The 26,935-nt window shown below is 38.0% G+C and overlaps 1 protein-coding gene and 1 long non-coding RNA gene across 5 annotated transcripts; both read left to right on the forward strand.

Annotated features, from left to right (window-relative positions):
- Nucleotides 1-514: 514 nt before the first annotated feature.
- Nucleotides 515-21,534, forward strand: LOC115222763. Of its 4 annotated transcripts, none has more exons than XM_036500655.1 (3): nucleotides 515-4,060; nucleotides 4,133-8,293; nucleotides 21,378-21,534. In XM_036500655.1, exons 1-3 carry the CDS (start codon nucleotides 1,648-1,650, stop codon nucleotides 21,398-21,400), a joined length of 6,597 nt encoding a protein of 2,198 aa, XP_036356548.1. In that variant the 5' UTR covers nucleotides 515-1,647; the 3' UTR covers nucleotides 21,401-21,534. The 4 variants fall into 4 exon arrangements, with proteins under 4 accessions (XP_036356548.1, XP_036356547.1, XP_029648925.1 ...); XM_036500654.1 differs by having other exon boundaries at nucleotides 515-3,480; nucleotides 3,511-8,293; XM_029793065.2 differs by having other exon boundaries at nucleotides 515-8,293.
- Nucleotides 21,535-21,698: 164 nt separating this feature from the next.
- Nucleotides 21,699-26,668, forward strand: LOC118762174. The gene is made up of 2 exons (XR_004997951.1): nucleotides 21,699-24,572; nucleotides 24,802-26,668. It is a non-coding gene; the product is annotated as an uncharacterized LOC118762174 (long non-coding RNA).
- The last annotated feature ends 267 nt before the right edge of the window (nucleotides 26,669-26,935 follow it).

A 26,935-nucleotide genomic window follows, 5' to 3' on the forward strand; every position in this document is an offset into this window, starting at 1 on the left:
TTCAGTCCAGAAAAACAAAATAACAATAATAGCTGAATAAATATAAAAATTAAAAAAAACGAAAGTCGAAACAACTTTTAAGCAGAAGTCCTACTCGTCCTGCAACTCCAAGCGCATTCCTTACTACACTGTGGCAATGAACTGACAACATACCTATCCTCTCTCTCTGTCTCTCTCTTTTCCCCCTCTTCATCAACTGATGGCCTGGAATTATATATAAACCCCTTATTTAAAATATCAGGAATATGGAAAGCTCTCTCATTCTTCAATCGATCGATCATTCTTCAACTGAATCAATCAATCAATCAATCTAGCTGTGCAACAACTTTCAACATCGATATCCTAATTTTTAATTGTAGTAGTAAGCTAGAAAGAGAGATACAATGTGGTGACATCTTAAAGTGTCACTTTGTCAAAGTTGACCACCTGTGATTCGGTTCCGCCGCCGTCGCCGCTCCTATCGATCTGATGACGTGCTACCACGTGACTGCCGTTCGGCGCCTGGATTGGTCTTTCGCTGCGAAGCTACGATTTTTTTTCGCCTTCGTGTCGCACTTGCAAGTGCGTGTTTTTTTGCACAAACATCTGCTGGCAGCTCTGGGAATACATTTCACCGAATGCAACCGACTGGATTCCTTCTACGCGCACAGATCTTACAGGAAAAAAAACCGGGAGGAAAAGAGAGAATTGAATTCTTATACTGACACACACGGTCTCATCATCAGTAAAATAGATGCTACACTGCTGGTACAGGCGGAGGCAAGGAGTCTGCCTCCCTGTTGCCAAACGCTTATTTTCATTCGGAAATATAACATATTTTACTCATTTAAAAAGCTTCACTCATGATTCCAGAGGATTACCTTTCTGTGAACATGGATATTTTACGGACGGCTAGGAGGCACAAAGAAGGTAATGGCTATATATTTAAATTATAAAACAACAATGTTGTGGAATTTACACAAGTTGATGTCTAATGTTGGTAAATAACACCAAATGCATCCCCCTGCATATTGCTACACGGCGGACTCGATTCTCTCGTAGCACAATATTTCACTGAAACACAAATGACAGCTAAACATTTCTTTATATTCTACGACTACAAACAAAGGTCACCCTTCATTCACTTTGATTGTTCTCCATCATAAAAATTCCTCGCTAATCTATGAAACACCTTAATATTCCTGCTGAATAACCATTCCTGTTATTTTGTCAATACTGAAAAAAAAAGTGGAAAAACCAAAAAAATAGCAAGAAAAAGAAAAAAAAGTTTCTGCGCAACTGGCAAAGTTGGGTGTGTTTGCATATGTAAAAAAAAACGAAAAAAAGAAATAAAAATTGTAATCAATATGTATTATCTTTCCTCTGTCCTCTACACACCTCTGTAGCCCTAAACCTGTCCTTGTGGCTTGACTACCACAGTATGTATGTCATTGTAAATATATTTATAACTCGCTTTCTCATCACAAACGACGTGGACAGCTGTTACATGCGGCAGGTCGGCTCTCTCTCTTCGGATCTATACAACTGATTGATTTTTATTCATGGATTACATTTTGGATTAAATCAACTGTTTATCTAAAAACTATTTAAAACTGCCGTTTTCTTTCTTTATTTCTTCTCCGATGTTCTTTCAATGACTCTCAAACGATGAATGCGTCAGGCGGAGTCCCAGCTATGGACGGAGCGTTCGAACGGTTTATCACGGCCGCCATCGCTACCATCATTACTATCATGTTTTCTTGGAGACTCTTAACCGATGTCAACGAGTACGACTCCACCATTCCCATCATTTCCCCTCCACCGCCCAGACTGAAGCATCTCACAGAAGACAACCGGGAAACAGATGATAGTAATGATTACGATAACTTTTCAGACGCTGACGACGAAGCTGAAATCGAACCCGCGACCTGCCAATTCAGAACCTTTGCTTTTGCAATGCCAGCGAGCCGCCAACATTCCGATCACAGCATTCCAGGTGTAACCAGTCATTCTAACATTCCGAGTGCAGCAGAGATGAGCAACGTTCGTTATCATTCCACAAACAGAGCTGACGACTGTTATCAAACGATGGCGATACCCAGAACGACAGACATACCTGGCGGATGTGCGGAGCAGGAGATAAGTTATCAACCTGTCGAGCCATTAGGCCTGAAGGCAAATAACACAGCAGTAGCAGCAACTGGTAGTAGTAGTAGTAGTAGTTGTAATAATACAGTTACTGCTGCTGCTTCTAGTACAGACATTAAAGTAGGCAGCACGGTAAGAAGCCACCCTATTGTAGCTAAGAGAGAGACAGGTAAAACTGTTTTTACGTTGAGTTCCGCCTCGCCGCTCCAACAAGTTGTATCACCCCCTCCGCTGGAAGGTGTTCACACCAGACCAAGGCTGCCCTCACTTCAGCTCGGCGGCAATTCTCCTCCGCAAAACCTCCTCGCTTCTGACGACTCGCTAATGACGACCACACCGAGACGTTCGTCTCACACTTCTATCGAAGCACCAACAACAACACCACCATGTCTTTCTTCTTCTTCTACATCGACAAACGTAAGTCGTTCTTCTTTAACTCAAACGTCGAGTCGTGGATCTCAGGTGAAGCGACCACCTCCGCCATTGCCGCCTCGACGACCTCAAGGTAGCGGCGGTGGCGGTGGTGATGTTACACACACCACTATTAACAACAACAACAATAACTATGATAATATTTCTTCTACTACTACCTCTATTGCTAGTCCAAATGACCGTAATACTAATGCTACCAACACACACACATCGACTGGCGATCAAACTAAAAAACCTGCCGCCGCTCCTATATTAGGAAGACGAGCCATGGCGAACAACAATAAAAATAATGTTGCTAACAAAAACGAAAGCTGTCAGTCCACAAGTAGCAGCAATAATAGTAGTAGAGGCAGCAGCAGTAGTGGTAGTAGTACCAGTGGTAGTACCAGCAGTCTTGTGTGTAACCGTGAGTTTCGAAATATTGTCGACGACGATGACTTCAAACAAATGGTACCCAGCCGTGAAATGAATTTCTTTCGTCCAAGGCATCGATATTGCCCTCCGCCGCCCTCGCCGTCCAATGTCCACTACTACGATATCGATTCCGACTCAGACAGCGACTCCGAAGTTTTCTATTTCAACGGTCTGGAACCGATCGAGGAAGAAGACTCAGACGATCTATCCTCCGACAGCGATCGATGCGAGGAGTACGAAGTGAAAGGAAGCTACCCACCCTCCGTCATTCACCACGACTACCACGACGACGACAACAACAATTTTCACACCTTCAACAGAAGCAGCAGCGGCAGCCTCGGCAGCAGCTACAAGCAACCCAGTTCGTTTAGTCTTACAGGTGTTCCAGCACGTGGCAATGCAGGTCTGTTATTTTCATCTCACCCTGGTGACGCTGCTGCTACTACTACCATCAACAATCGAACGGCATCGTTGCTGTCTGCCAGCAGCAGTCATCATCATAATAATAATATTAGTAGTAGTAGCAACAGCACCAGCATCAGCAGCTCGCCTCGCCAGCATGGCAGAAGTTTTACGACTGAAAACAAAAACAGTGAAGCTGCTAAGATTTGCGAGGGAAGTTCTGTGGATACGTCCTTCACGTCCCCTTATGTGTCGAGCAGCGATGAACCGACGGAGAGAGAAGAGCCGGAGGAGAAAGGCAAAGAAACAAGGCCATACAGTGTAGTAGAGGAATGTGACCAACCCAGGTACGAGGATGACGACACGAGTCGAGATAATAACAATGTCACCTACACACACGCTACAGCGACTGTTGAACAGGCACCCATTATATGTCCACCTAAGCAATTGTTTAATGTGCTGCCGTCCTCCACTTCGTCGTTTTCTCTATCAAACACTCATTCAACGTCAGTATTAACGCCGCCAGAACCACCACCGCCGCCGCCGCCAACAACAATAACAATAACAACAACAGCTACAGTTGATAATGTGATATCTACTAATAACATTCCAGTCCAACATATGTATAGAGGTAATAACAATGGAGATACGATAAGCTATACATCGAAAGTTTGTGCAGAGGAACAGTCGGGTTTTGTTACGATGCCTCCTCCTCCTCCAAGTTCTGACCACTACCAACAACAACAACAGCAGCAAGAGTCTCGTGCCAGTGGTTTTGGTCAGGTGGACAATATCGATTCAACAAGCAAACAAACGACAGTTCGGTCGACGGAGGAACTGAGCAACTCGTTGAAGAAATCCTCGGTGACCGCTCGACCCCTCAGCCAGACCATCGGCGATTTAAGTGACACGTCACGTGATTTGACCACTTACAATGAAAATGCACTTTTGACTTTCACAACGTCCACGAACGAACGTTCACAGCGAATCAAGGACGATTCCGTAAACCCTGCACAGACTCCTCAAAAGTCTCGGGAGCGATCTTATTCCGATGGCGATGTCAACCCAGATGAAGAAACCTGCAGCAGTCCATCTGAAAGTACTCATGGTCTTATGCTCGATATCCGAGCTAACGCTACAACGAAAGAGGAAACCGAGTCGTATGGAGATGAATTCCTAATCATGGGGAAAAATAATCTACAGAATTTCCAGACTCCTTCACCGGATGTATACTGTTCCAACCAATCCAACTGGCCCATCCAGCTCTACTTTGATGCTACCAAATCCAATGCTGCCGAGAATCCACCTCGTGGTTTTACGTTTTCCTACTCGGAGCCGGGCGAAACGGCCTACAAAGCTCGTAGTTATTACGTCGAGAACTACGACAACAACAGCAACACTTTGAACAACAACAATGTTCACCATGAATATGATGACCGTCGGAATATGTCAGAGCTTAATGAGAATAATAATTTATCTGCAGATGATCTAACGTTTACTCCACCAAGGGACTATGTCGATAACCCAGTGAGATTTGCTTCTGATGATATTAATGTCTTTACAGCTAGCAAGCTTGACAATGGCCCAGTGATAATTACAAGGGCCTTGTCGATGACGGAGGCTGAACCAAGTAGACAACCTGACAACTACACCAGTCTTGAACAGCAAAACAGATATCTGTCAAATTATAAGGAACCAGAGAGTATGGAAACTACATCATCTCGAGTACAGCATGGAGAAGGGAACCAACCACGAAGGACTTACAGCGAACAGGAAGCCGTGGAGAATGTTTTACAGTACGATGGATTAACCGAGAAGGATTTATATATTAACAAGTATTCGGATTACGTTCAGAGTGATTACGTTACCCTTGTTACTTTGGAAAAATCATACCCTGACATTTTAAAAAAAGGGAGTTTCATTGAAAATAGCCAGGATATAAATTCCAATGATTACGTTAGGGAGGAGAGTATGGAAGACAGTGTGTTTCCTGACGTGGTAAAAAAAGATACATACCCCGTCAGCTCCTCACATCAGGGTACTGTCGATCATGCACATGTATTGACTTTTCCTGATGTGTTAAACAAAGGAATCGTTGAAAAAACAGAGGATGTGATTTCTGAGGATTTTACCGTATTAGAGTGTAAAGAGAAACGACCATTTCCTGATATTGTTGATGGACAAGCTTACCATGTTAATGAGCACGCAGGTTATGGTCAGAATTATTCTGTAATGCAGGAAGCGGCAGAAAAAACAGGTTTTCCTGATATAGTAAATAGAGAAGAATTCCATTTGGACAGACATTTACAAGAGACTCAGCAGGGTTACACAATGGAAAGTAAATTACTTGTTCATCAAGAACCAAAGGAAGATATAATTAAAAATGAAATTCCTGTTGACTATAGCAGTCGATTGGATACAAAAGAGAAACCTAGTTCTGATTCAACGAGAAATTCTTCATACGTATCACACGTAGAAATGGGGGCTGTTTTGAAACCCCCATCTTTGATAAAAAATGAGAATCTGGTTCCTGATACATATTCTTTAACTACAAGTGTTGATCCTGTAAGAAAGGTAACTGTATCACCTGAAAGTCTGTCCAGTTCTGAATTAGGATTAAAAACTGAACCAGCAGCCAGTGAAGAACTTGTTTCTAGTATGGACTCTGAAGTAGAATTTGAAGTGTTCAAAAGCGAATGTTTAGCCCATTCCGAGGATTATAGCAGTTTATTATCCCTTGAAAAGTTGGATGAGTCAGGTAACATGTACCCCAGTCAACACGAGATGTCTTCAAATAAAGCTGACAGTGAGAATTATGAGGGCAGCCTGTCTCTCGAAGAATACGACGAACTTGCAGACCTCGTTAGTGACCAGCTTAGTCCACCTCTAACATCAGCCCTTCACAGACCATTGACAGTTAACACACACATAGGTGGCAGTCGTCAAGTTCCTTTAGTCCGACGGAAAATTAATGCTGTGCGGAAACGATATTTTGGCAGCGAAAACAACGTCTCCGATTTGGTTGAGGATGAAAATTCTGTGAGCAACCGATTTGCTCGATATCGCAAAACTTCTCTGAGGGCCTTGAAACGACGAGATGCTGCTAAGCGTCTCTCTTTACACAATGACCCGGAGGCAATACACGCTTCAAGGATTAGGCCAAGCAAAAGTCTGAGCCACATCAGTCAACTCTATTTACGCAGTGAACCTGTATGTAAGTACCCCCGTCCACCTTTCCATGAAATACACCCAGACTGTATATTGTCACCTGGCAATGCGGATAACCTTGAAGAATCTATTCAAGCTGCATCCATTGATAATCTCGAGTCCTGTTTGTCCCAATACGATTCCTTTTGTTCTTTGGTGGAGACGGACATAGACACAGGGGAAACAACTGAGAGACGGTTCAGTTTTGATAGTGAAGCTTTTGAAATTCCTTTCTCTTTTCAGCAATCCTATTTCGGCAAGTCAACGAGTCTAATGGATCTACGCTCAGAACAGCAACAGGTAAGGCGGTCGACCGGCAAAAGCCGGTTTGCTGACCGAAATGTACCAAAATCAAAGAGCATGCAGACACTTGAAACAAATCTTGACGATGATGATGATGAAGATGACCTTCTAGGTGAGTCAAGTTTTAGGCGAGTACCGTCCATTCATGAGCTGAGAGTGTCACGTTCTTTACAAAAATTAAATGTTCCGGCTTGGTACAAGAATTCAAGTGTGTCTCGCAGTGGTAGTTGCATTCTAAACAGAGACAATGACTCCATGAAATCCTTTGATTGGAGATTCAACGCAAGTCTTACTTCATCTCCAGCCAGCAGCATCATTAGCCACCAAGCACCCGTTGTCATAAAAACACGTGTCACACCCAGCTATACTCGTTCATATTCTGCACCTCTGAAGACCCCTAAATTAGTGCTGCCTCCAAAGCCGGCTAATGTTCGACTACCAAGCGATCAATTCAGAAACCAAGAAAAGCCAAAAGGTTTGATGCCAATTCCAATAGTGCCCTTCTTAAAGATCCGGGAAATGTTTGAGAAGAAGAGTCAAGAGAACAACTCCCAACCGACTTTTCCCGCTCCAGTCAGTCCCGTTTCTAAAACTCCTGTGAAAAATTCAAAACCAGAACCACCAAAACGGATAACTCCAGTGAAACCCGATTCAATATCGCAAAGTAAAAAGTCTCCTGTCTCACCTGGATTTTCTCCGGCTCTACGGATCGACGAAGCTATTGAAGAAACGAATGAAGAAGAAGAACTCATGGAAGACGCTGTAGATGCTGTCAGTTATAGTTATACCTCGACACAACCTAATGTAACACCTGTCAAATATGAAATTGCAAACGTCAGTGCTCCCGGACCTGTAACGCTTTCTACTGCTCCACCATTGACTAACGGTAATTCAACACATGTTCCAGAAGGCCGTCATGTATACTTCAATAACAGCCCTATAGTTGAGACCTGTGCGGAAGTGTCGAATCATGAAGTCCACGAACAGTACCATACTGTTGACCAGGCAGCACCAATCATCCGTCGACCTGTAGCCCGACGACCAGTTGAAGCAGACATACAACAGCAGCAACAACAACAACTACAACAGCAACAGGATGAGCCATCAGCTAAAGCAACACTGTCAGAATCCAAAGCGCCATCTGAGACCGAGACGACGCAAGACGATTCGGAGAGTAAAGAGAAAAGCCGAAAGGTTGTGAAAGTATCCGAACGAGTTCAAATGTACGACCAGGCATCATCGAGCAAGGAGCCAGAGAAAAATAAGGCAAGCAAAGAAAAAGATTGGAAACCGAAAATATTCAGTTTCCGGGATAATAAAGTTGCTAAGAGCCAACCCAAGCAAACACCCCCACAACCACCGCCTCCAAAAGCCAAGCTCCCAGTGCCGTTCTTCCGAAACAGAAAAGGTAAGGGTGATATTAATGTATCCACTTCCCTTTCTCCTAACCCCGTAACAACATCCTCCTCTGCCACCCCTAATTCTAGTCATTTGCATGTAAACAATTTGTCTCTGACAAATGTTAGTCGTGACCCCAACATTACAAATACAACTAGTGAAAATTCTAAAAGTAGTATCTCTAACACCCATTACAATACTAATAGCAGCACTGTCCTTAATAAAAGTGATGAAAGTAGTAGATGTAGAGCCCTTAATATGTATGATAAAACTAATAGCAGTAGTGCCCTTAATACATATAAGAAAAATAATACTAGTGCCCTTAACACACATTGCATTAATGGTTGTTCCCATACTAACAACTCACCCCTAATTATAAACAAAAATATATGTAGCTCTGAAAATGACCCTTTCTTTGAATTCTTGCAGAGACCACAGTATGACCCCTTGACCAGTGTCCATCAAGGTCGCCCTACGTCCATCGAGCAGATCCAGTCTTCGTTAGGCCGGCCATATATTGACCTTAGCTTTCGAATGCCGTCCCAACCACAGCAACCAATGCTTGATACTCTCAAACACTCCCCATTCTGTCGGCCGGTGTCTTCTGGAGATGAGCACTGTACCATATTTGGGCTAAGCATCAGTAAAAGGGATCAACCAGCAGCCCCACTGGTCAACACAGACCTGGGTAGCAGTTACGCTGAGAGTGTCTCCCTTAATCGAACTTGTAACACCGAGGTTGCTAATACAGATGCCAGCTTGGATGAAGTTCTTGAAAGTCTACTGGCTTTAAGGAACTAAATCTATTTCTTTTGTTTTACTGAGAGACCAAAACTGTTTTTATCACATACAAATGCTTGGAGACACTCAGCACTTTCAAACAGTGGAAATAACTTAGTTGGACTCTAAAACTAACTGGTAGAGGGAGGGGAGGGGGGGAGATATTCTTTATATATATATTTAAAACAAAAAAAAAATGTCTTTCTTAAAACTCATATTTTTTCTCTCTGTAAAGTAAAAAAAAAAAAAATAACAAACAAACAAACAAACACATGATTACCTAGATTTAATTTTATATTAACACTGAAAATATACTCCACAAAATTCGCCATTAAAAAAAATATGTATGTATACATATGTGTATATATATGTATTTTTAAAAAAAAATTTACACTTAATTTTTTTCGTGACACTTTGTTAAAACATGTGTCTTGGAAAGGTCACCGCCCATCGTTATTTTAGCAGCATTTCGGTTTTAGGAAAACAATAAACAAGCATAAAAATTATTCTTTCTTCAATTTAGTAATTCTGCATTTTTGTGTGTGAGAGAGAGAGTGTGTGTGTGCGTTAGTATATCTCTGTGTGCTTGTTAAGTGACTCGCATTTCTTTAGATTATATTTGTATGGCTCCTCTTGAACTAACGAAAAACACTGCAAAGATTTCTTTCTCAGGCATTGTTAAAAAATAAAAAAAAAATGTATGAATTAAATTATTTTAAAAAATCACAGATTGAAAACGAAGATTCTTCTATCAGCTCTGTATCGGAAACGTAAGCTAAACCAGAGCATAATAATCAATGGGGAAAAGAGGGTGAAAAAAAAAAAGCCACTCCCCCACCTCACCTTGAAATTAAATCAAGGCGAACGGATTTTGCATAATATAATATTTCTAAAAATCTAAAGACAAAAAAAAAATTGAAAATAGGTTATATTAATAATGCAGTCTTTCGTGTAACGATTTACAAGGAGAATTGAGCTAAGTCAAAACATTGAATAATAATATAATAATGATAATAATGATAATAATAATAATAATAATAAACTGAGAGTTCTGACAGGTTAGACAGTTAACGTCAATCAAGTACCAGTGCTAATATGTCCTTGGTGTATAAACAAGACATGTTTAGAAGGATTTATATCTACATAAGATATAATACTCCATTGAGTAGGTTTAATTGAGGTTGGCTGAATGCATAGCATTTTTTTTAATGACACCAGCAACAACAACAACAACAATAACCACCAGTAAAAAATATCTGTTTGCCACCATTTTCCTTGTTTATAATTGTGTTAGTATTCGTAGTATCAAGGAAGAGAAGTCAATGCTGAGGACACACAGACACACACACGCGTTTAGTGAAAGAACGTTTATAGAGCTGTGTGCTTAATTGGTTGTCATCGAGAGAGGAACTTAAGCGAAATACACTTAGATGTATCATCACAGCATTTATTTCGTAAACATCCTTTTTTTTTTTTTTTGTAGATTGCATGTGATAAGGTTGAAACATCGCTTCATTAAAACATAAACTTTCATTAAAAGATAATTACATTTTCATTAAAACATTAGACATTCGTGAAAAGATAATTAGACCATCGTTAAAACAATTAGACCTTCATTAAAGTGAATCTTCGGTAAAATATACTTTCATTTAAAGATGTTTTGGAATAGCTGCCCCTTGAAGTTCGATACCTTTTAGGAAAGGGATAAGGTACAGGAAATGTTAAACAGAAATCCATAATGAAAAAAATTTGAAATTTTTGTGGAGAAATTTTTCCAGCATCGGAATTTTCATTTGTATGCAAAATACAAAAACTATAAAGGGAAAAAAAAAAAAATCTCTTTTCCTTTCCTATGAGGTATGGGACTTTGAAAGAAAGCTATACTAAAACTCCACCCATTAAAAGCATATTGGACTTTCATTAAGATATATTAGATCTGAGCGTAAGGGCTGAAAAAACAGACTTCTGGTGTATAGCAACCCAACAAGTTCAACTTAACGAGGAAACCCCGAGGATGATTTTTTTCACACAGAAATCTGTCTGGTGCTTGTGTTGTTTTTCTTCTTTTTTATTTTCATTTGCTGTCTTTTTTTATTTGTTTTTCTACCAATCTGCCCCTGTCAAAACACAGGTACACAGACACACACACATACACACACATATATGCACATATACATAAACACGTATATATTTGTGTATAAACGTTTGTATATGTATTTGTGTGTACATGTATATACATATATAAACTCAGCACATTTTGTTTCAAGCAACATTTCATTTTAGTTTGTCTCAACATTTTGTTTTGTTCAACTACATTAAAAGATCAAGTACCAGTCACGTACTGGGGAACAATTTAATCAACACTACTCATTCCTGCTAAGATCATTTGTGGCCTTGTGCATATGTCAGCTATGACTGCTTAACGACTTCATTATAGTGTGGTGGGTATGTATGGAAGGGAGGAGGTTGTGACTTTTGGTAAATAAACTGAGTGCCTTCACTGGATGTTTCCATGGCAATGCTTCTCAGGGGATTTGGTTCTGGTCTTGTACATTCTGAGTACAAATCCACCAGGGTAACTCTGCCTTACATTTCCTCCCAGAATTTAGGAAATAAAATCCTGGTCAAATATATATACTGGAGTCGAATTCTATCGTCGAGATCTTGTTCTCTCAAAATTTGTGGCCTTATGCTAATATTTCACCCTCGTTTATTTATTCACACTTGTTTTCAATTAATCCTGGATTATCTCACAGCTTTGAGATTTCAATGATGCAATTGTTGCTTTTAGAACGGCATTGTAGGGTAGGTGTGAAAGACCAGATCTGACTGGTTTGAACATTAAGCAGTTAGAATATTTTGGTCAGATACGACTGGCTTAAATGCTAAAGGGTTAATTAAGCATCAGTATTTTCAGTGATTGACTCCAGTATGGCCAGTTTGCATTGACATCACAACATTCTAGAGTTGCCTTCTCTTTTACTTAAAATTTATTTTTCCAAAAATTTAATATTTTATATTTGGAATTAAATTCCAGAAAATGTTTTGTGATGTCCTGAAAATTTTGCCTCCCATTATTTTGTGAATCGTAAACATTGACACTTTGTATAGTTTATTCATTTCCGCTTCCGTTTAATGAAATTCTATTTTCTGAAATGTACCGTAAAGCTTCTGGCTAAAATGATACGGCTGTAACAAATGAGGGGTTTAGGACATCTTGTGACAATGGTTACATGGGCCCGGTAACAGGGGGGTGCAGGTGGTGCAAGTGCACTCCTTAGAATTTTTGCAGAGTGCAGAACCAAAAGTTTGCAGCCCTACTTATTTTTCTCAGGTTTAGAAAACGGTAAATAGAAAGAGATGTGTAAAAAGTAGCTTGAAGTTAGGTTCCTTCTCAAAGAACAAAACACAAAAATAACAAAAAAAAAACCCAAATAAATAAGACCTTGTTTGTAAATATTTTTGGACCTGGGTTTGCAACCCCCAAAGCAAATTTCATTCCCAAGCCAGTGATTGGAGTATCAAGAGTTTTAGGATACCCTGCAACAGAACAGTTCAAAGCAGCGACAAAGTACCCAGGGTATCTTGTAAGAGATTCGTTATGAGACTAATGAGATTTTCAGGACACCTTATAGCAAGCAGAAGAGTTAAATGGCTAATATCAAGATTTTTAAGACATCTTTTGACACCAGAAACAAAAAAAAGCAATAAGATGGTCGGAATATTCTGTACGAAAGAATCCTTGTGTGCCTCTAACAAGATGTTGCATAGATGTATCATCATCATCGTTTAACGTCCGCTTTCCATGCTAGCATGGGTTGGATGGTTCGACTGGGGTCTGGGAAGCCAGGTAGCTGCACCAGGCTCCAGTCTGATCTGGCAGTGTTTCTACAGCTGGATGCCTTTCCTAACACCAACCACTCCATGAGGAGTGTAGTGCATGCTTTTTATGTGCCACCGGCACAGGTGCCATGCGAGGCTGGCAATGGCCACAATCGGTTGGTGCTTTTTATGTGCCACCGGCACGGAGGCCAGTCGAGGCGGCGCTGGCAACAGCCACGTCCGTATGGTTCTTTTACATGCCACCCGCACTGGTATCACAACTACAATTTCCATTGATTTTTGATCGACTTTGATTTCACTTGCCTCAACAGGTGTTCGCAAGGTTTATTAAAAGACTTCATGAATTGGAATAGTTGCATGGCAGCACCAAGGCTTTTTAGGAGCTTCTGTAACGACATATATAGCAATAAGCGGGTCGTCAGAAGACCCTGTTAAGAGACGTAACTATTATGAGATTTTCAAGACCGCATGTGCCGGAAGAGCTACGCTGCTCTAAGAGAACACACCTTTAACGAGACTTTCAGAGTACCTGGAGATGGAAACTGCCCTTATGTAGCTCTCTCTCTCAAATGGAGGTGACAAACCATGTTTACATATTTTGTTTTTGTTTTTTACCAATTTTTTGTTTTTATGCTTTTTATATTTGCTTTTTTTATGTTGCATTTCTTTGTTGTTTTTTTTTTTTACATGTATTTTAGTTCTGCTTTCCAACAACTTTTCATGCTGACATCACCGAAAGATCCCCTCTCCCTTAAAGAACAGCTCCCCTTAACTTCTTCTTAGGCACCAAATGGACACCTCACTTAATCTCATAATCCCAGAGAATCATTTAAATTCGTACTTCCCCCTCCCCCCAAAATGTGGTGTTGTTTGCTTAAATGTGGTTTTAATTTTCATTGTAAATTAATCTGAAGTCTAAACGAAGTTTTAAGCAACTATTATTTCATTCTTCTTTATATATTTTTCGAACGAAACTGTTATATATATATATATATATACTCAAAAGAGCTTATCTTCTTAGATTAAATGAAAATAAAACCTTCCTTTTGATGTAAAGCCATTTATCAAACACAGCAGATGTTACTTCCTGCTAAATTATCATTTAGTTTCCTGTTTGAACCTAAATAAAATGGAATTCATAATTTTACTAATTAGATCTTAATCATAAATGCCAGGTAACAAAGGTAAAGTTTTATATTTTTTAGCTTATAAAGTAAAGCATAAATCATAATTACATATATTGATTAATTATATATACTATATACACACACACACACACACACACACGTGTTTGAGAGGACTAAGGCTGCTAACATTGTGAAATAATAAACATTGTCTATTAATTTAATTTTTATAAATATAATTTATTTAAATGCCACAGTTTGTGGCTTAAATATTTTTTGTAATAAAAATAAATATTACAAGTCAGTATTTCTTTTTCGAAATCCTCTGTTACAATGAGTGTATGTATGAATGTCTATATATAGCTGTGTGTATCTGTATTACATATGTGTATTGTGTATGTATATATATTTGTATATTATTATTATACTGGCCAAAGAGATAGAAAAAATGTAAATATATAAGCATACATCATTGTTTTAATGTCCATGCTTGCATGGGTCAAACAAAAAGAATTTTTTAATGTAGATTTTTTTTTTATAGCCAGATGCCCTTCCTGTTGCCCACCCTTATCTTGTTTCCAAGGGAATATTTCTTGGGCAGACATATTTTTCACTGACAGCTGGAAACAACACCACTTGTATGATGGGGATGTTCATTTACAACCATCAGTTGATGTCTAGAAAAAGACATGCACACATGTATATATACCATATATTTACCATATATGAGTTACAAATACTGTTGTTTGTGGAGACTTATTTTTGTAGTAATAGTAATAGTAGCCCTTTGACTGCTATTTCTAATATTTTCGGTATGTGGTTTAAGCAACTTGTTGCAAAAAACCTTTATTATAATTAAATACATATATATATATATATATATATATATATATATGTGTGTGTGTGCATATACTGTAAGCTTCTTTCAGAAGCTCAGGATGTAGTACAGTGGTGCTGTACTGCATATAGTTGGGAAGCAAGCTTCAAGGTTCTCAACGAATAGGTGTGTCTATATTAATAGAAATTTAGCCATTGCTCACAGGTGAATATGACATGGCAGCTTGTACCTTACTATTTTCAATTCCTGCAAACTCTTGAGTATAAACACCTGAACCATTCCGCTGTTGACCCAGTGGAACATCCAAGGTTTGACAACTGGAAGGAGGGAGCTGCACTGGCACTAGGGCATGAGGGTGGTGCACATTTACAGCTGAGTCGACTGGAGCATTGTGAAAAGATGTTGGACACATTCTGCCCAGTCAAGGAATCAAATCCTCAACTTTATGATTGTGAGCCAAACACCCAAACCACTGAGCCATGCATCTTGACTGAGGAGAATATATAAGAACTTTCTTACATAACTACTTGAAACACCTATATTAAATGCATTCAAAATTTCAAAATATTAGCAATTAGTATTGTCTTTATATTATGTACGTATATATATATATATACGTCCAACCCATGCTAGCATGGAAAGCGGACGCTAAATGATGATGATGATGATGATATATATATATATATTGGCCTGCTCGCTTAGCCAGCGAGGTGGCGTCATTCGAAGGCTAAAACAAATGCGAACGCATTGTGACCAGCGATGTGTAACAACATCTGATGGTCTGGTCAGTCACGTGATATATATATGTATGTATATCTTCCTGTAGGAACAGATTCTGCTTTCCAGGATGTTCCATAACTTAGCAAATGTTCAATAGAGATTGAAAGAATAAGTACCAGGCTGAAGTAAATAGTGTGAAGAAGGGTATGATAGATTAATCCTTTGAAAGTGCTGCCCCAGCATGGCCTTATTTAACTGAGAACATTAAACAAATATATATATACATCAGCTATATATATGTATGTATACTTCGTCTTGTCTAACCCATATAAACATGGAAAAGTAGATGTTAGAATAACATGCGTATATATATATATATATATATATATATATATATATGTATGCTGTCTCTTTGTATATCATGTATATTTGTGTGTGTGTGTATGTGTTAGATGCTGTATGAACATGTATATTATTTCTTTGTATGTATGTATTAAATATTTCCATGTGCCTATATACATAGTCTTAAGTACTAACCTTTCACTTTACCATTACAAGCAGACATAGAGAACCGAATGAGGAACCTGAGGAAGACTCTTTTAGTGCTCAGATGGATCGATCAAATATAAGGCTTACTCTTTTCGCTTTTACTCTTTTTACTTGTTTCAGTCATTTGACTGTGGCCATGCTGGAGCACCACCTTTAATCGAGCAACTCGACCCCCCGGGACTTATTCTTTTTGTAAGCCCAGTACTTATTCTATCGGTCTCTTTTGCCGAACCGCTAAGTAACGGGGATGTAAACACACCAGCATCAGTTGTCAAGCAATGCTAGGGGGGACAAACACAGACACACAAACACACACACATATATACGACCGGCTTCATTCAGTTTCCGTCTACCAAATCCACTCACAAGGCATTGGTCGGCCCGGGGCTATAGTAGAAGACACTTGCCCAAGATGCCACGCAGTGGGACTGAACCCGGAACCATGTGGTTGGTTAGCAAGCTACTTACCACACAGCCACTCAAGCTTATTTATTTAGTTTTGAATCAATTATGTATTATCTCATAGCTTTGAGGTTTCAGTGATGTGATTGGTTATCTTTAGAATGACTTTGTAGGGTGGGTGTGAGAGGCTGGTTAGAACATAAAGCAGGTAGAATATTTGGGGTGGAGCTGGCCAGTTTAAATGCTAAAGGGTAACTAATGCCCTCCCCACCCCCCTGTAGACGATGACCATTGTCTGATACTTGTTGGAAGATATTGGTTTAATATATACATTAACAAAATAGATGTTTAAAAATTTCTTCAAATATTTCATTTGCTTCAGGTAAAAAAGAATATTCAGAAAAGTGTATTGATTAAGCTTGTAAGCATGGAAAGAGAGAGAGAGAAATTTTTGCTCCATACAAACATGGAAACAGAGTTGTTAAAATTGAGGATACATACATAGCAGTCACGTGCTGTCAGTAATTACTCAGGGTAGGCAGTTGGTGACCTTTATGTAGTAAAACACAAGAATAAGCAAAATGCAGCTGCACGACTGAGTTGAAGGCAGATTTCCTTCTGCCTTTATAGCACGTAAAGAAAATGTTGTTGTAGGAGTGTACGCAGCATGTGTACTACAGCAGTTCTATGCTTAGCTTAAATACTGAGATTGAAAAGCAGAGGCAAATTATGCTTACCTAATCTACAAAAAAAAATTGCATTTTATGCATAGTAATCAGAGTAACTTTTATAATTTTATTGAAATAGGTGCATATTTTGCCAGAAAAGGAAAATGTTGCTATTGATTTATTTTATTCAAGATAGGCACTACCTACCTAGGTAACACATCCCTGATGCATATATATATATATATATATATATATATATATATATATAGACGAGCAGTATCGCCCTGCGTTGCTCGGGTTTGTTTCGACCCTTTAGAATTGGAATTTTTTGAAAAGTTAAAATTTTGCTTTATGTAGCTTGTTATTCTCTTTAAGTGAACATTTTTCTGGTTGAAATACACCGAAAAATGGCGACACAACAGTCTAAAAGTTGTAAAAAAATAGGGATTTTCATAGAAAAAAAGCACCTTTTTGATGTAAATAATTTTTGGTGTTAACAAAATTTTTTCTTCTACGGAAGGAAGAGCAAGCCTTCTTCTATCATACTCTCAATTTTGGTCAAATTGTGCCGCAGGGTCTTGGAGGAGACAGTGTTAGTTAAAGGCTACCAAGCCTGCCATACACAGACAACTTCAGCTTTATATAGAGAGAGATTGGGAGATAAATATTACCTTTTGGTATTAGTACTGATTCTGTTGCTGTTATTTTTTGATAAACTTACTGGCTGTTTGCAATACCAGTGCCTAAAAGGACATTAATATTTTATATATTGTTGACGAGGGAATTGGCTGCTATGTCTGCACTGGTCATCTGTCATTGACAAGCCCAAAGCTGGAATCATTTGATCTGGCAGTTCTGGTGAACATAGTGGACAGTTATTGCCCATCACCGATATGAACACTTTTATGCACCACAAGCCCATAAGAGAGGCCCTCTCTTGGTAAATAATGTAATATTCTGTGTTCTAACATAACATGCACTTTTAGTGGAAGACACTCACACACACACACACACATATATATAATCAAAATAAGCAACAAGGATATCCAAGGTAGTGTAGTACAATCGTTTCATGCTACTTCATTTTATTAAACAATGTAAGTATTACATCAGTTTTAAAATGTAGAGCAATCTTCAGCCACATATAGAATTTTTTTATTAAATGGACAATGTACATTTTTATACTTATTTCATTTGCCAACATTGATTTATATGGATAATGCCATACCAAATTCTGGTGCCTTTAACTTAAGTACCATATTCATCTGAATCTAAATTTTGCTGAACTTTAGTGTGTGTGTATATTTAATTAGTAGAAGTTATAAAGTGACTCAAAGGCTGAGAGCTTCAAGCATGGCACTGATTGGGCAGTTCTTGCACAAAAATCTTGGCACTTGTGTCACTCTTTAACTTCTGATTAAATACATATTTACCATCTTTGGTGGTAGAATTAGCCTGGCACCTCAGTTGCCTTCAGTGGAGTACACTCTGTTGCAAGTACTTGGGCCAGATTTCTATTTTGAGGATAATGTGTGAAGGGATGTGGCCTCATGGTTAGGAAATGTTGGCCTGCTCACCTAGCCAGCAGGTGGTATCAATCATGAGCCTGGCTAGGCTTGAAAAGGGTGATGTTTATCATTTTTTATCACTGCTTAGCATTGTCAGCCTGTATTTTATTTTATGGTGAATCACTGAATTGTACAACCAGTCATTGAAGGACAATGATAATATCATAAGAGGAACCTGTCTCTCCTGTCAGTTCATGTCATCTGCCTTTCTGGTCTCTGTTGCTGAAGAGGAAATAACCACCCTGAAATGCATGCATCTACAAGTCTGGTTAGGGAATGCTGTGAACTGACTTATTTCCACCTATTTGTCTAAAGTAAGGAATGTTCTCCATTACAAAACGTAGTGATTGACTTTCTTACAGGTCCAAATATGCCTCAAGCATATTTGAACTGGCAACAAGCTTGTATTTATACACATCACTGCTTAGCACCGTCACACCGTATAAATATATATATTTATATATGTAAGTGTGTGTTAACATCACTCTCTATATGCTGGCATGGGTTGGATGGTTCATTAGGATCTAACAAGTCAGATGACCTTGCCATGTTCCAGTGTCTGCTTTGGAATAGTTTCAATGACTAGATGCACTTGCTCATGCCAACCATTTTACAGAACATACCGGGGGGGGGGGGTGCTTTTCTTTCATGGCATCAACACTAATGAGATCACCATGCAGTATAAACCAAAGGCGAAAAGGAGAAAGACAGAGAGGCGTGGGGGGGGGGGGGGCGGAGAATTTTAGGTAAGGTGAGGAGAGAAGTTAAATACGAAAGGAATAGATTTATAGTGAGAGGGTAGTAGTTAGAGTAACAGAGTAGTCACTGATGGGGGGTGAGGAGTATTGGAAGGGGAGGGAGAAAAGAAAGGACAGTAGTAAGGGTACAGAAGTAGATTGTTTACTGAGCTGTAAGGGTGAAAGGAGTGTGGGATGGGACCATGAAAGAGAGAAAATAGATCAGGCAGACATGTTGTCTGGAGCAGTGCAGGGGGCGGGGGGGGTCAGCTTTTTTAATATCCAGGTCAGATCCAAAACTTGGATTTTTTTTTTTTAGGGAGCTGCACCCAAAAAGAGTAAAACACAAGTCAATTAAAGAAAAGTTTATTATTATGTTTGTAAAGAGAAGATCTTTGAGGGCCGCATACAGGCCTGGGAGCCGCAGTTGAGAACTGCTGCTGTAAAGAGAGTTGTATAAAATAAAAAGGAGGAAATTGTACACAAGTGTATGTATGTGCTTTTATATATGTGTGTGTGTGTGTGTGTGTGTGTCTATACTCTTTACTCTTTTACTTGTTTCAGTCATTTGACTGCGGCCATGCTGGAGCACCGCCTTTAGTCGAGCAAATCGACCCCGGGACTTATTCTTTGTAAGCCCAGTACTTATTCTATTGGTCTCTTTTTGCCAAACCGCTAAGTGACGGGGACGTAAACACACCAGCATCGGTTGTCAAGCAATGCTAGAGGGACAAACACAGACACACAAACATATACATACACATACATACATACATATATATATACATATATACGACAGGCTTCTTTCAGTTTCCGTCTACCAAATCCACTCACAAGGCATTGGTCGGCCCAGGGCTATAGCAGAAGACACTTGCCCAAGATGCCACGCAGTGGGACTGAACCCGGAACCATGTGGTTGGTAGGCAAGCTACTTACCACACAGCCACTCCCGCGTCTATACATCATGTTTTGTTGAAGCTGAAAAATCTTCAAAATTTTACTCTGAGTTTTATGTAACCAACCATCAAACAAAAGTGAACTTTTAGTACAATAGAATGTTGTTTTGTTTTTCTTCTTCTTTTTCTGGTTCCCAATGGCATAATGGTCTGATGATCAGCTGCATTGAAACCCAAAGTAACAGTTCTGGAGTTTTTCAGTTTCATTTCAAAAGAATATTCACAAGAGTGTAACTGTAAATCTATTTTGTGTTTATCTCTCTATGTTTGAGTGTGAATGTGTGTGTATATGTATATATATATATATATATATATATATATATATATATATATTATATATATATATATTGTATATGTATAGAAGTATACGTGTCAGCTTGAATTTGTGAAAAAAAGTATTTATAATATACATCAGTCTGTGTGTATATGTGTGTGTCTATATATATATACACACACACACACACACACATATAAATATGTACATACATACATACATGTGTGTGTTTCAATGCAAATGTGCCTTTTGAATGTTAAAACCTATTTAACTATATTTTCTTTCTTAAATGAAAAATTATTTTATATCTCCTTATCCCATTCATTAATCCTTAATCAACTTTTCACCTATCTTTAATCAACTGTTTACCTGTAATTAGAAGATTGTCGCTAATATTTGGTGCTACTGATTCCATCTTACCTCTTCACCACAATGCCTTTATTTTCCCCCTTCGCTAGACGTCCCTTTCTCCCTTCATCTTTCTCTCTTCATCTTTCTCCGTTCATAATTAAATCTTTAATAAACTTGTTGATTAACCTGTTCTAATTAATGAGTATTGATTGTGAATTCAGGTTTTTGAATTGTGTCTATTTGTTTCTCTTTTGTTTTGTTTCTTTTTTCCAAATGCTGCACAGTGAAGAAAGGGACAAGACCGTAGACCTTAGGCTCCACCATCCGGAGAAGTCGGAAATATTATTGCTCTTGTCTTCTGTTAGCATCCGCTTTAAACTGGTGCTTATCCCGTAAAATCACAAAGGGGTACATACGTACATACATATATATATATATATACATATATACATACATATATATACATACATATATATATATATATACATACATATATATATATACATATATATATATATATACATATATATATATATATACACATATATATATATACATATATATATATATACACACACACACATATATATACACATATATGTGTGTGTGTATATACATATATATATATATACATGTATATATATATATAAATATGTACATATGTATGTATGATATATATATATATGTATATACACTTCTACAAATGATGTATGACAAATAATGTCAGCTTGTGGCTCCATCTTCAGGGTTATGTCGACATTGAGAGAGAGATTGTCAATTTGTCAATTGTAAATATATCTGATGGCTTTAGAATTTAATTCTTCTGTCCTTTTTTTTACAGCTTTTAAGCAGAAAGGACAACAATTCTGTAATTTTTTTTTTCCTTTCTCTTCATTGATTAACAAACTGTGATTCCAGTCTTCAAATACTTCCCCCACCTGCCTCTCCTCCCCGCCCACCACCAACTTACTTGTGGCCATTTTTGATATCTAAAAACAAAACACAGACTATTTCTGAAATTTAAAAGATTTCTCTCCATCAGTTGCTGGCTGCTGGAAGACATTCATTTTTGCCTCTTTTGTTCAGTGTCCCACCCTGTCTTTCGTCAACACACGGACCATGTTGTTTGCTCTCTGTCTTTTTGAAGATTTCAACCAACAAGTTCAAATGTATCTGCACACTTTTACACATAAACACACACACAAAGTTCTAATTCTGCTTCACGTCCACTGAGAAGTGTTGGTATTCCACAGAAATTCCTCCCAGAAAGCAAGAATGGCGGTGAGCTGGCAGAAACGTTTGCACGCCGGGCGAAATGCTTAGCAGTGTTTCGCCTGTCATGACGTTCTGAGTTCAAATTCCGCCAAGGTCGACTTTGCCTTTCATCCTTTCGGGGTCGATAAATTAAGTACCAGTTACGCACTGGGGGTCGATGTAATCGACTTAATCCCTTTGTCTGTCCTTGTTTGTCCCCTCTGTGTTTAGCCCCTTGTGGGTAATACAGAAATAAGAAAGCAAGAATGGGCTTTTAACACACTCCTACACTACATCTCACCACATCAAACTGGTTACCTAAAACTAATTTTTATTTTTCTGCATTCACCATTTCTTTTTCTGTCCCAGAACATTTTAAAGCTTGTTCAGCTTGCACTCAATGACCTTTTCATTCCAGTTTCACCATTTGCATCTCTGTGCATCATGTGCACTCATTTTACCAGATTTTTATCGCTACCATTTTCTTTGAATGGTGCTTGTGCTGTTATCTTTTAATGAAGTTGTTGAATTAACTATTGAGAATTGTTATTTATGTTAAATTCAGTTTTTTAAAAAAAAAACCTTGAATTACCAGCGGTGGTGCCCCAGCATGGCCGCGGCCTTCGGGCTAAAACATTTTTAAGGATTTAAGGATTTACCAAAAGAATTCTGTCTAAAATTGTTGTCTTATTGTTTCTTACAACTCTCTCTGATATTTTCTTATAAAGTTTTCAAGAATTGATTCTCTAAAAATGTTAAATTCTTTTTTTGATTCCCTTCTATGAAAGAAGAATCAACCAAAGATCGTTTACCAAAAAAGAAAAAAAACAACAAAACAAAACTAAAAAAAAAAATACTGCATAATTAATTCCTTGTGAAAATTTTGCTATTTCTTCTCCGTCCTGAATTCGATGTTGATTAACAAGAGATGAAGTTTTGAAGAATTGTTAAGTAGAATCTCTTAGACAAATTTCCAACAATCCAAATATAGAACTCTTTTACTATCCTGCAATGGTAATTTGTGTTTTCTTCAAGGATTCGTTTTTTAAATGGCTGTGGATGGCAAGAACCCTTATTTTGTTTGTAAATCTGTCCCTTCATTGGTTACAGTAGCTCAGCTGTTGTTTCGTGTTTATCAAGACTTCTTCCTGTAAATAAGTTTGTAAATAAAGCACAAAGCTACATTTTTTTACCACAGATTATTGTAATTTTAACATCGTTAAGAAAGATGGCATCGCTAGTAAGTCTGTGTTTAAAATCGGTTTTCGAACACTGACAAACAATCTGTTTTGTAAAATTACCAATCAAAATCTTTTGCTGTCTTTTGCTACTACTAAAGGTTTCTATCAAAATCCTCATGATTGTCCAGAAACAATAAAATACTCGCTGTGGTTAATTAAAATCTAATGAATTTGTTGTCATCAAGTTTTACTAGCACTCATTACCCAGTTTCATTCAATGTGGATTTTCTGTGTCAAACCTTGGCTATTTTTTACATTTTCATTTCAATGTATTTGGGCAAACTTCTGTTATATTTACATTGACCTATTGAGGTACTGGCCATACTTATATATAAGCCATAATGGACCTTTGGCCATCTCATATATCATACAAAATATAAACCATCTGATATTTATTTTGTGTAATTCTTTTAGATAATAGTATGTGCTATTGTCGACACAAATTCCTTATTCCATTATTGTCTTGGATTTTTAATTAAATACTTGGCCACTAAAATAGGTGACCTTACCAATATCACAGGAACTGTTTAGTCTATTGGAACATCAATTAATTATATTGACAATAGATCAATACTTGTAGTCACATAACGATATTTATATACAATTCAAACCAAAACTTTCTTCTTTTTATTATGAATCTTATTGGTTTGATGAAAATTGCCTTCTTTAATAGAATAACCAAGAATTAGTAGTAGACCTTCCTATACTATATACAACACAATATGCTATAGTATATAGTAATATCATCATTGTTATCATTTAACATCCATTTTCCATGCTGGCATGGGTTGGATGATTTGACAGGGGCTGCACCAAGCGCCATTGTCTGTTTTGGCAAGGTTTCTGCAGCTTGATGCTAACCACTTCACAGAGTGTGCTGAGTGTTATTTATGTGGTACCAGCACCAGTGCTTTTTACGTGCCGGTGCCATGAAACGGCATATAAAAAAAACTACAACATACTATACAAATTCTATAGTAAAGGGTGTTCAAAAAGTCTCTCCGTGGTAAATATTTACAAGATGGTATAAAGACATCAAAGGAATATATTACACTTTACAAGACTTTAAAAAACTTTATAAAAGGTGTTGAAAGTGTTGTTCTTCATTTTCAGTACATAAGTTGACTCTTCTACACGTTTTGAAATATATCTTGGAGAGAAAAAAATTCACTGCAGAGAGACTTTTTGAACCCCCTATATACAGTTATACAAGGTGTTCAAAAAGTCTCTCCGCAATAAGTGTTTTATTGCGAAATAAATATTTACAAGATGGTATAAAGACTACAAAAAAATATATTAGACTTTACAAGACTTTAAAAAACTTTATAAAAGGTGTTGAAAATGTCGTCCTTCATTTTCAATAGATATGTTGACTCTTCTACCCATGTTTTGAAATATATCTTGGAGAGTCTGATGTGGTATGGACCGTGTGATGGTTATTATTGCATCTTTTAGCTCATTAATGGTTTTCAGGCGATTCTTGTACACTGATCCTTTACTTGCTCCCCAGACAAAAAAATCTGGCGGTGTTAAATCAGGCGATCTTGGTGGCCAAAGTCCCTTCGAAATAATCCATTCACTGAAAAACTCTTGGTGATGCTCGAAGTATGTGCATCATGCTGAAAGTATACATTATTACTTTCACTTTCAGTGAGTTGGCCTCCAAATGGATGGACGATATCTGAGCAACATCTCTCAGTGTTGATGGTGTTTTCATAAAATTCACTGCTGAGAGATTTTTCGAACACCCTGTATATATAATAATACATAGTATATAGTAATGATATACTCAGTACATTACAATAGACTATATAAGATGCGGAAGTGCATCTAATTCCCAGAACAATACGGTGAATTGTGGGAAGCCATTTTAATTTAGTTTTTTCAGTACTTCAGGTTAAATAAAAATGTGATGCAAGATACTAAAATGCGATGACCGATACCTGTTCTGAGACTTTAATTTAAAATGTTATACTCCTTGCAATAGAAACAAGCTATTGTCCCAATTATATCATTAAAAATGATAACGAGAGACTTATTAACATATAGTTTCAAAGCAAACAGCTTTCAAATTCCAATTTGTTAATGGAGATTTGACTATTAGTCCTAAATGTATTATGTATTACGGTTGGTCTTTTTATATTAATTTATATATCATCATCATCATTATCATCATTATTTGGCATCCTTTTTTCCATGCTGGCATGGGTTGGACAGTTTGACTGGAACTGGTTAGGCAGAAGGCTGCACCAAGTTCCAATGTCTGTTTTTGGTATAGTTTCTGTGGCCTGATGCCCTTTTTAATGTCAACCAAAACGGTGTACTGGTTGCTGTTTTTGTGGCACCGGTGGCAGTAAGGTCATCGAGTAATTTGCAAGGCAGGACCCCTTAACTGAGCGGGGTATAATATTGCAGGATATGAAGGTATGATAGAGGAATAGAGTTATGTGTCTTGCTGAAGAAGTGAATATGATATGTACATTATTGACATTGGACAGATAGGTGTCCTTATCTTGTCTGGTGTTACAACGTTTCAGCTGATGTACTCCCCAGCCTTCATCAGGTGTTCTGGTGGAATTTCAAAGCCAACCCTTTATTTGACTAATGGGGTATTCTGTTCTCATTCGTAAGTTATTTTTTGTTGTTATAGCATAGTGGTTAAGAGCGTGGGCTACTAACTTTGAGATTCTGGTTCAATCCCAGACAGTGACTTGAATAAATAATGATAATAATAACATCAGCAAAAAATACCTTAGGAATGAGAACAGAGTACCCCATTGGTCAAATAAAGGGTTAGGTTCAAAATTCTACCAGGACACCTGATGAAGGCTGGAGAGTACATCAGCCGAAATGTTGTGGTAACAACAAAGATGAGGGCACATGTCTGTCCGTTGCAAATAATGTCCATAATTCCTCATCCCCAAAATATAGAACTGAATATAATATGGTTTACTGATCTGGAAAGAAAGAGAGAGAGAGGGATGTGAGGTCAAGGGTAGAAGGTGAATATTAGGGAGAGAAAAATAGAGATAAAGGGTCAGAAAAAGATGGGTTGGTAGGGAAGTGAAAAAGAAGTGTGATGCAATGATTTTCAGTTTGGAGGTTGGTTAATCTTTCAGCTTTTACTTGTTTCACTCATTAAACTGCAGCCTTGAAGAATTTTTAATTGAATGAATCGATCCCAGTACTTAAAAAAATTTTAAAGACACTTGCCCAAGGTGCCACGCAGTGGGACTGAACCCACCACCATGTGGTTGGTTAGCAAGCTACTTACCACACAGCCACTCCTGCATTTTTTAGAAAAAAAAATATCTTTGGCATTCAGATTTATCTAACAACAGTAATGC

The sequence above is a fragment of the Octopus sinensis genome, linkage group LG2, assembly GCF_006345805.1.
Source record: "Octopus sinensis linkage group LG2, ASM634580v1, whole genome shotgun sequence".
In the NCBI taxonomy this organism is placed as follows: Eukaryota; Metazoa; Mollusca; class Cephalopoda; order Octopoda; family Octopodidae; genus Octopus; species Octopus sinensis.

Bases quoted from the DNA above. Each gene is read 5' to 3' on its own strand.
- LOC115222763 (XM_029793065.2), top strand. From the start codon at position 1,648: ATGAATGCGTCAGGCGGAGTCCCAGCTATGGACGGAGCGTTCGAACGG. The intron at 8,294-21,377 runs GTAAGGGTGATA...AATGCTGCACAG, and splicing joins GTTCTTCCGAAACAGAAAAG to TGAAGAAAGGGACAAGACCG.